At 44.6% G+C, this 10,690-nt stretch overlaps 1 protein-coding gene across 2 annotated transcripts in view; it reads right to left on the bottom strand.

Annotated features, from left to right (window-relative positions):
* LOC111952754 (receptor-interacting serine/threonine-protein kinase 3-like) overlaps nucleotides 1–10,690 on the bottom strand; it is a 52,306-nt gene continuing 41,616 nt past the window's right edge. Inside the window, exons 5-8 of one of the 2 annotated variants that reach the window (XM_070435042.1) lie at nucleotides 781–908; nucleotides 636–688; nucleotides 260–420; nucleotides 1–80 (exon numbers count right to left, since the gene is read on the bottom strand). In XM_070435042.1, coding sequence (XP_070291143.1) covers nucleotides 326–420; nucleotides 636–688; nucleotides 781–908 — 276 coding nt within the window. In that variant the 3' untranslated portion in view covers nucleotides 1–80; nucleotides 260–325. The remainder of the gene's footprint in view (nucleotides 81–259; nucleotides 421–635; nucleotides 689–780; nucleotides 909–10,690) is intronic. The other variant, XM_070435041.1, reaches the window with a different exon arrangement.

Genomic DNA, 10,690 nt, shown 5'->3' with positions numbered 1-10,690 from the left:
CCAGTTTTTTAAGTACTTGATGGACAGCATTGCGTATCCCCTTGTGCTTCTCAAACACTCTTTTGTCACAAGGAAGCATTCTGAAAAATAAACAGGAAGAGTTTCCAAACGACACGTATCAGTGATGTGTGTAAACATCATAAATAAAGACATACATGCTTATGTTATGACAATGAAGATGTACACAATCCTAACTGATGAGTATAGCTACACTGTGATAAAAAAAATGAATATTCCAATTACACTCCTGTACTCTTACCCTTGAAGGGGGGTCTCTTAGAGGGCTCATGGTCCCAGCACTTCTCCATGAGCTCCACCAGGTCCCCTAGCCCCTCAACYTGCCCTTTGTCCACATCCTCCAGGGTAGGCCTCTGTCTTTGATGAGACAACAGAACCTGCTGGARTCTCTGGCATGTACATCTAGAAGAGATTGAAGAGTAAAGGTAAGATGCTCCAAAAAGTCTTAAACAGTCCTGTCATATTTCTCTATGAATGTACTTTTAGATGTAATGTTTATGAACAGTTATTATTGTCTATGTTGTGCAGTATAATGTAACATTATTATGCATTGCAAAGTGCAATGAATGTGAGTATAATGCATCATGAAGAGGGTATTCATTGTAAGTGTTACTCACTGGGATATGGCTTTGACTGAACAGTGTTGATGGACCACAGACGTATACCATAGCTGAAGAAGAGAATGTGTGAGAGAGAGATAGAAAGAGTCATTGTAAAGTCATATGTCCATATTGATTATTCTTGATGCATTTAGTGACGTACCTGTAGATGTCAAAGGCACGAATGGGTTTGTATGACACATTTTCCAAAGCCTCAGGGGGCATGTAACTAGATGTCCCCCCAGCCTTCACAGGGAACTCTTTGCTCATCTTGTAAACACTGTAGGAGACCTTRGCCAGGCCAAAATCTGCAAGCTAGAGAGATAGAGAGAGACAGAGAGACAGAGAGACAGTCTTCAGTTTATGTTCGGTTTATGCATTACAATCACTGGCAGTATAACTCATGTCATCTAACTATATTTGTTGAAATAGTTAATCAATGAATGGTAATATCAATAATAATAATTATAATATTGCCTCAATAATACACTCCAACAAGCAATAGTGCTATTGAACCTCAGTTCATGCTCATGTTCCCACCAGTTCAAGCCTAATCAGAACCAGGAACTTGCCTTGGCATTAAGGCTGTCATCCAGCAGCACATTGGGCTTTAGGTCTTGATGCAGAAGGGGTGGGATGAGGCAATGGAGGAAGTTATCCCCAGAGCGATCTGGTGGGCCAAGCGATAGGCAAGGGGGTGGGGCCAAGGTGGATGGAGAGAGAGAGGGTGTCCAGGAGGGATTCCAGTGTCCCCCTCTCCATGAACTCCATCACAAGACCCTGCTGAAAGGAAGGTCTGCAAGTGCGGGGACAATCCTTGTACACTCCAAAAATCCTTATCACATGGAGGCTTGCACCCTTGCTCATCATTTCTGCCTCATTATGCAGGGAAGCGCTAGAGCTRGGATAAAGTTAGGGGTGGGAAGGAGAGGACACGGGAGGGGGTGGACAGAGAGAGTGAGGGCAACACAGGAATATTGTCTTAACTTAAATGGTTGACATCATGAAAGACAATTCAGTTTATAATAGAATGTAAAACTCATTTAATTGACATACAATCAAGTGTTTAAAGTATAGACAATTTACCCATCACCACATTGTAGCAACTCGATGGCCACATCCAATCCCCAGTTCACATGTCTGGCTTTGTGGACTTGTCCAAACCCTCCTGCACCAATCACTTTCCAGTTCTCCAGACTGTTGTTTCCAATTACTGCTGCCGGGCTGGACCGGGCCCAATCTGTCAATCAAGATTGCTCTGTAATGGCATTCAGTGTTTGCATCAAATAAGTTCCACATCAAGTCAAGTCGCATGTTATTGGTTCTCCTTTGAGACACTACTGTAGCTAACACTGTCCTTTATAAGGTTTTTCCATTCACTCTTAGAAAAAAGGTGATATAAAGAACATAAGTGTTCTTCAGCTGTCCCGATAAGAACCCTTTCAAGAACCCTTTTTAGTTCCATGTAAAACCCTTTCCACAAATGCTCTGCATAGCACCAAAAAGGGTTCTCCTATAGGGACAACCGAAGAACCCTTTTGAAAAAAATGTTGTGTACCTTAACAGTGCAAGTCATCCAAGTTCATCCTATCCTCTGTGTTACGAATCCCTTTGGCCCGACAATCCAGGGGGGTGGTAATGGGATCCGTAACACAACTCACGCAAATTATAACAGTGACAAATAATGGTGAGAACGAAATTAGACAAAACTTAATTACCGTCAAACACTCAGGGTTTATTTCTAAACACACGGTAAAGGGGGGCAGGAAAAGGGGCTGAGCTGGACCCAAGGAAAGAAATAAGAATTCAAAAATACCCCTAAGTTAGACTAGCCTACTTCACCAACAGCTAACTAACCAAAAATACAGTGGGTGGTCCGCCCTATTCTAACAAAGTTTACCTACGGGTAGTGTATGCCCATGGGCGAACTGTCTGGTTACCCCCTTTTCCCACTATCAAAAGAAACACTCAAACACCATAACAAAACCAATACTCACATGTGGGGACAAAGTGACATGTAGTTGCAAACCAACACAATGGATCTACAGACATATGGCATTGACAGAGAGGCTTAAGCTCTAGAGAACACAACTGACAGGGTTTTTAAACCAAGGGAAAGGGACTGTGATTGGGTAAGGGAAAAGGAGCAGGTGTCTTCCGATTAGCGACTGATTGATGACTGATTGGGGAATGATGATTGTCACCTGTGAGTAGGGGAGAAGGAGAGAAAGAAATACACACAGGATACACACAGAATACTTGTATCCGTAACACTCTGATTAAGCAGTTTACAGGATTGCACATCATCAGTCACATTCACCCTTTGCCCTGGACTACCAGTTTGTGTGATATGATAATAGCTGACTTATTTCCTACCTCTCTAAAGCTCATATTGTCTCTGAAATAATCATCTCAAAAATCAGCAAACACAAATCAGATGTATGATTCAAGCATGTTATTCAGCTTTGCATTACAGTACATATCAATGTTGAGTTATCATTTAGTTTACCATGGCACAGTCTCTCCACTATGTTACTGTGCATCAACTTACCTCCTGATAATGATAACATTCTTATTATGTGTATAAGATTAGATAGTAGCTGAGTATCCATTGCTTCTTGTACTCATTATACTATGACTTCCTTACCTGTGACCGTGCTTAAAAATTATGTTCCCCGTAACTCTCCTGTATTTAAATGGAATCTTCACTTAATTTATTTTACTCTCACTTCAGTATCTTAGGTGTTTCCACCTCATTTTGTTTATCAGAGGAGGTGGAGTCAGAAAGGTTGAAGTTGTACAGTCAGACTTGACACATTTTCTCCACCAGATGGCATTGAATGCAGTGGCATGGTGTAGCATGCATAATTGTGTAATATTTGAGACTATACTAGCCATCTGTTTTATTTGAAAAGTATCCAATTTATGATTATGCTATATAAGCTAAGTTTCCATCCTATTGGAGATAGATTTTCATATGAATATCTGCATAAAGAAATTATGGCCATTTTCCCACCACTGGTGTTCCACCAAACAGACTTGTTGTGGATAGTAATTGTGTGTGTGATGACATACTGCACACAAAATGTACTTTTCATGTACCGAAAAAAAATATCTGAAGTTCAATGTGTTTATTTCCCATTTTCAACTCTACCGATAGTTTTGTCACAAAAACTGTTGAGTTAAATAGCAAATGTGCTATTCTAGTCTTGACAGGTACGATCTAGCCAACTGCTCGCAGACAGATACAGTGCGGGAAGGCTGTGCAGGTATGCTAGTGTACATGATGAGATTATTAAGAGAGAGAGTTTATTTATATTTGTCAAATGGCAGTCAAGCATCGATCATCACGATCATCATGTCTCCAGAATAAGACCCTCAATATTTTTTGTAAAGCGGCATCAAGGTTTCCCTGCACTTTCACCACCCTATGACTGTTCATCATAAGTTATTTAATGTGTAGCCTAATAAACTACATGGTTTTCCAAAATGTATTGGGAGGAGCACACACCATATCATCATGTGACTCCATGTTTACTTCGATATGATGTCTGGTGAGGACCTGCCTTACAACAGGCCTACAAGCCCTCAGTCCAGCCTCTCAGMCTATTGCGGACAGTCTGAGAATTGATGGAGGGATTGTGCTTTCCTGGTGTAACTCAGACAGTTGTTGTTGCCATCCTGTACTTGTCCCGCAGGTGTGATGTTCGGATGTACCGATCCTGTGTAGRTGTTGTTACACGTGGTCTGCCACTGCGAGGACGATCAGCTGTCCGCCCTGTCTCCCTGTAGAGCTGTCTTAGGCATCTCACAGTACGGACATTGCAATTAATTGCATCTGCAGTCCTCATGCCTCCTTGCAGCATGCCTAAGGCACGTTCACGCAGATGAGTAGGGACCCTGGGCATCTTTCTTTTGGTGTCAGTAGAAAGGCCTCTTTAGTGTCCTAAGTTTTCATAACTATGACCTTATTTGCCTACCGTCTGTAAGCTGTTAGTGTCTTAACGACCGTTCCACAGGTGCATGTTCATTAATTGTTTATGGTTCGTTGAACACGCATGGGAAACAGTGCTTAAACCCTTTACAATGAAGATCTGTGAAGTTATTTGGATTTTTACGAATTATCTTTGAAAGACAGGGTCCTGAAAATTGGGACGTTTCTTTTTTTGTTAAGTTTACAAGCTAAAATGTACTTGTACTAACATTTAACCTAACACACTTATCTGTCTGTGTTTAGCTGGAGTTGGACCAGCAGAAGGATGAGGAGGAGCAGGAGAACACCCCTGAGTTCGTGAAGATGAAAAGCAATCTTGGTGGACCAAGCTGGAGGCTAATGGGGAGGAACGTACCACTTAGGGACCCATGGGGTGGGGGGGATGTTTGAGAGGGCAACTGTGTACATAGAGGTATGTTTGTGCAGAGTCTATGGCACATGTCATCTGAGGTGGACTTCACTTCCTGATTCTGATTTATCTGACCCTGTTGAGAAAGACTACAGACCCTTTTGTCTGCCTACTAAATACCAACAGTACTACAGACCTCTTTGTCTGTCTGCTACAGCTCTCACCACAGGCAGTGACCAAGGAAACTTAACCACCTCTGCTTCTCTCACCAACAGACAGACAGACTTTGCAGAGAAGAGTATCCCCTATAGAGACTACACACTGCTTTGTCTGCCTGCTATAGTACTCACATCAGCATCTCCACTCAAACACAGACCGAGAGGAGACTTAACATGGACACAAAACACGGAACATGCTACATGAAGGACAGCCAGCCAGTCTTCTTGGGAAGCCTGATGCAGGGATAAACAGAACTCACACATTTTCCATTCCCTCTCTCCTGTCTGCTCCTCTCTCTCCGGCCACAGAAAGTTCTCCTTCTGTTATTGTTGTCATTGTTTTCATTTTCAGAACCCAGAATAGAAAAGCGGACACTGGATAAAGCTGTGTTTTGTAAAAATGCCAAATTAATGTGCTGTTGTTATTTATGTTTGTTTGTAGTATTTTAGCCCCATGTAGGGAGTGTGAGAGACATCTGTTTAGTTTTACAGCTCAATGTGTGGAACCTGAGCAGGACAAGACGAGTTTGTGTGAAAAAACACCCAGGTTACTTTTTATTATTTTTTATCTCCAACATACCATTTCCTCAGCTAATGCTATTTGAAGCAATACTAGAACCCTTTCCAAGGGTGAGACTTTTCTTTCTATAATTATAATAATTTCTATAATTGTTTGTTTTGTATGAATAAAAGTGACATTAAATCAGTCTTACTTTGAATGTGAAAGAGATTGTTATAGACGATACTAGAAAGTACGTGCCCAGTTCTTTGCTGGGTTCATGTGCTTCTTTGAAAATCTGGTAGTCAGAAACAATTGACATGGAAAATCTGGGTAAGACCTAACGCAATCCTCTGTTCTTCTGCAGACCCAATGTCTTCTTTTAAATGTCATTTAACATTTTCATACTCCTCTGCAATGTTCCCTCTAAAGCCTTGATTGCGCCGACAGCGTCATTGCATCAATGCTGCATAACATTTTGAGCAGCTACACAACTATACTGAATCTGTCACGACTTCCGCCGAAGTTGGCTCCYCTGCCTGTTCGGGCGGTGCTCGGCGGTCGTCGTCACCGTCCTACTAGCCGCCACCGATCCCTTTTTTCGTTTGTCTGTTTGTTTTGTCTTATTAGTTTCACCTGTGTTTCTGTTGTTTTCGGTTAATGAGCTTCCCTATATTTAGTAGGTAGACCCGCCCTTGTTTTGTGTGGGATTGTCTCTATTTTGTTACGTGTGTGCATTGTAGGCTGAGGTGTATTTTCTTTCTTCCACTTGACACCCTGTGGTTTTTGGGTTGTCACGTTATATGTCCGCGCCCTGTATTTGTTGGGCTTATATTTTATGTGTGCCATATTAAAGAGCACTATACCCCAGTGGAACTCTCTCTGCGCCTGATTCCTGCACCCACCTAGTCCCGCGTGACAGAATCCCGGTATCTACACACGTGTTGCAGACGGTCGCATGCGGTTGTTGGACACATGGAGGAGAGAATCATTTTCACAGTATCATCAAAACCGTGTTTTTTTACAGATCTGCTGACAGCTACAGGGACATAAACGCAAAAAATGCTGCTTGGAGATAAGTGTCCACGATAGTTGGATTTCCAGGTCAGTTTGGCAATACACTTCTAGATGTGGCTAGCTAGCTAACTAGCTTGCTAACCTAGCCAATGAAATTTGTGTTTGTGGGAGAGAGATGGTCATAGAAATTATGCTAGTTACTACCCCTGGTAATTTGGCCAAATATCCGTGTGTTAGAGAAATAGTAATAGAAATTATTTTTTGATTCTTCTGATCATTTGGTCAGATAAGTGTGTCTGTGTGTACAGTAGGTGACATGTCCATGTTCGCTATCTAATAACTATAGTTCTGCTAGGTGATGGTTTGGCTTATGTACTCATTACTATGTAGAAGAAGACTGTAGGAGGGAATGGAGAGGACTCAGGGACAGGTATCAGAGCGAGGGGCGGAGGAGAGGTCTGGGTCAGGAAGACTCCGGAAGACCAGGAAGTAGCTGGTGGCACGAGACGAAGACTCTGAAAACTGCCAGAGAGATCGAGACCTGAGCGGCCAGGGTCTCAACGGCATGACGAGCAGCCAAACGCATTCCCTGCTCGTAGTCTGCCGAGCATTGCTCCCTGGAACTCGACGGCAGTGTTGAGAGAATCATAGTCGCTGGTCCATCTTGGTCGGATTCTTCTGTATGCTGGTGGAATGAGGACCCAAAAGCGACGTAATAGTAACAGAGTCTTTATTCCAGTATTAAACAAATAATGATTCTCCTGGATATTATCAATGGTAAATCCAAAACGAGAAACTGAAATCCTCTCGTCAATAGAGAGGAACGACTGGAGACGCGACACAGACTGCAGGTCGCTTCAGGAAGGCACTGGCCGTAGCTGACATAGACACCTGCTCACACGCAGCATCTGAAGGGGCAAAGACACGACAGGGCGGAAACAAGGACACAGGACAGCAAACATCAAACAAGAATCCGACAAGGACAGAAGCGGAAAACAGAGGGAGAAATAGGGACTCTAATCAGAGGGCAAAATAGGGGACAGGTGTGAAAGAGTAAATGAGGTCGTTAGGAGAATGAGAAACAGCTGGGAGCAGGAACGGAACGATAGAGAGAGAGAGCGGGAGAGGGAGAGAGGAGGAGGAGGAGAGAGAGGAGAGAAAGAGGGAAAGAACCTAATAAGACCAGCAGAGGGAAGCACAGGGAACAAGACATGATCAAAGACAAAACATGACACTGTTGTGGGATTAAAAAAGAACCATTGAACTTGAAGCTTAACTGGGCTGCTGCTTTTCTTGCCGAGGCGCTCTTCAGGGTTAGAACCAGGCACATGCAAAGAGGGTCTCTTCCTCCTCCTTCCTGTGAGCATCAGGTTGGGCTGCTTTCCTCTCGACAGCTTGGAAGAGCCTCTGCTGAAATTAGTTGAGTGGATCTGGGGGCTGGTACTCCAATGACGCCTGGTGTGAGTTGTTCCTCTTCGTTTTTCTGCACGTGTTTCTCCACGGCCACAACCCGTTTTGAGTCCTCAGTGGTCCACTTCGGTGAGCGGTGCATAATAATCTCACCAGGTCCCTGGTCCAGAGGTCTCTCATTCCAGTGTCTGCATGGCTGCACCGGTGATGGTCAACTTGCGGATGACGTAGACGTCGTAGAGGGTTCAGCTGCCCGGTGGAGGACATATTTGTAGATGACGTAGAGTGTTTAGCTGCACCAGTGGAGGACATACTTGAAGATGACGTACAGGGTCTAGCATGCACCAGTGGAGGAATACTTGAAGATGACGTAGAGTGTTTAGCTGCACCAGTGGAGGACATACTTGAAGATGACGTAGAGTGTCTAGCTGCACCGGTGGTAGACATACTTGAAGATGACGTAGAGTGTTTAGCTGCACCAGTGGAGGACATACTTGAATGACGTAGAGGGTCTAGCTGCACCAGTGGGACATACTTGTAGATGACATAGAGGGTCTAGCTGCACCAGTGGAGGACATACTTGTAGATGACGTAGAGTGTCTAGCACTGCACCGGTGAGTGAACATATTTGTAGATGACGTAGAGGTTAAGCTGGCCCACACGGTAGAGGACATATTTGTAGATGACGTAGAGTGTCTAGCTGCACGCGGTAGAGGACATATTTGTAGATGACGTAGAGTGTCTAGCTGCACCGGTAGAGGACATATTTGTAGATGACGTAGAGTGTCCTAGCGCACCGGTAGGGACATATTTGTAGATGACGTAGAGTGTCTAGCTGCACCGGTAGAAGACATATTTGTTAGATGACGTAGAGTGTCTAGCTGCACCGGTGGAGGACATACTTGTAGATGAGTAGAGTGTCTAGCTGCACCGGTGGAGGCATACTTGAAGATGAGTAGAGGGTCCACTGCACCGGGTAGAGGACATATTTGTAGATGACGTAGAGTGTCTAGCTGCCACGGTGGAGGACATACTTGTAGATGACGTAGAGGTCTCGCTGCACCGGTGGAGGACATACTTGTAGATGACGTAGAGGGTCTAGCTGCACTGGTGGAGGACATACTTGTAGATGACGTAGAGAGGTTACACTGCACCGGTAGAGGACATATTTGTAGATGACGTAGAGGGTCACACTGTACCGGTGGAGGACATACTTGTAGATGACGTAGAGGGTTTACACTGCACCGGTGGGGAGGACAAACTTGTAGATGACGTAGAGGGTTACACTGCACCGGTGGAGGACATACTTGTAGATGACGTAGAGTGTCTAGCTGCACTGGTGGAGGACATACTTGTAGATGACGTAGAGTGTCTAGCTGCACCGGTAGAGGACATACTTGTACAGATGACGTAGATGTCTAGCTGCACGGTGGAGGACATATTTGTAGATGACGTAGAGGGTCTAGCATGCACCGGTGGAGGACATATTTGTAGTGACGTAGAGGGTTCACTGCACCGGTGGAGGACATAACTTGTAGATGACGTAGAGTGTCTAGCTGCACTGGTGGAGGAATACTTTGTAGATGACAGTAGAGGGTCACACTGCACCGGTAGAGGACATATTTGTAGATGACAGTAGAGTGGTCTAGCTGCACCGGTAGAGGACATATTTGTAGATGACTGTAGAGTGTCTAGCTGCACCGGTGGAGGACATACTTGTAGATGACATAGAGGGTCACACTGCTCCGGTGGAGGACATAGTTGTAGATGACACGTAGAGGGTCTAGCTGCACCGGTAGAGGACATACTTGTAGATGACGTAGAGTCTAGCTGCACCGGTGGAGGACATACTTGTAGATGACGTAGAGTGTCTAGCTGCACCGGTGGAGGACATATTTGTAGATGACATAGAGGGTCTAGCTTGCACCAGTGAGAGGACATACTTTGTAGATGACAATAGAGGTCTAGACTGCACCGGTAGGAGGACATATTTGTAGATGACGTAGAGTGTCTAGCTGCACCGGTGGAGGACTACTTGTAGATGACGTAGAGGGTCTAGCTGCACCGGTGGAGGACAACATTGTAGATGACATAGAGGGTCTAGCTGCACCGTAGAGGACATATTGTAGATGACGTAGAGTGTCTAGCTGCACCGTGAGAGGACATACTTGTAGATGACGTAGAGTGTCTAGCTGCACCGGTGGAGGACATACTTGTAGATGACGTAGAGGGTCTAGCTGCACCGGTGGAGGACATACTTGTAGATGACGTAGAGTGTCTAGCTGCACTGGTGGAGGACATACTTGTAGATGACGTAGAGGGTCTAGCTGCACCGGTGGAGGACATATTGTAGATGACGTAGAGGGTCTAGCTGCACCGGTGGAGACATACATGTAGATGACGTAGAGGGTCTAGCTGCACCGGTGGAGACATACTTGTAGATGACGTAGTGTCTAGCTGCACTGGTGGAGGAAGTGATCGCACTTACAGATCGTTGAGGGTCTGGCTGTAAAATTTCACTTGTTGCTCTAGGCGCAATAAACGGATCCAGAAAATAAAGAATGTAGCAGAAGCGCCTGAAGTTGC

Source organism: Salvelinus sp. IW2-2015, linkage group LG26 (genome assembly GCF_002910315.2).
Source record: "Salvelinus sp. IW2-2015 linkage group LG26, ASM291031v2, whole genome shotgun sequence".
Classification (NCBI taxonomy): Eukaryota; Metazoa; Chordata; class Actinopteri; order Salmoniformes; family Salmonidae; genus Salvelinus; species Salvelinus sp. IW2-2015.
This window is presented reverse-complemented; position numbering and strand designations above follow the sequence as displayed.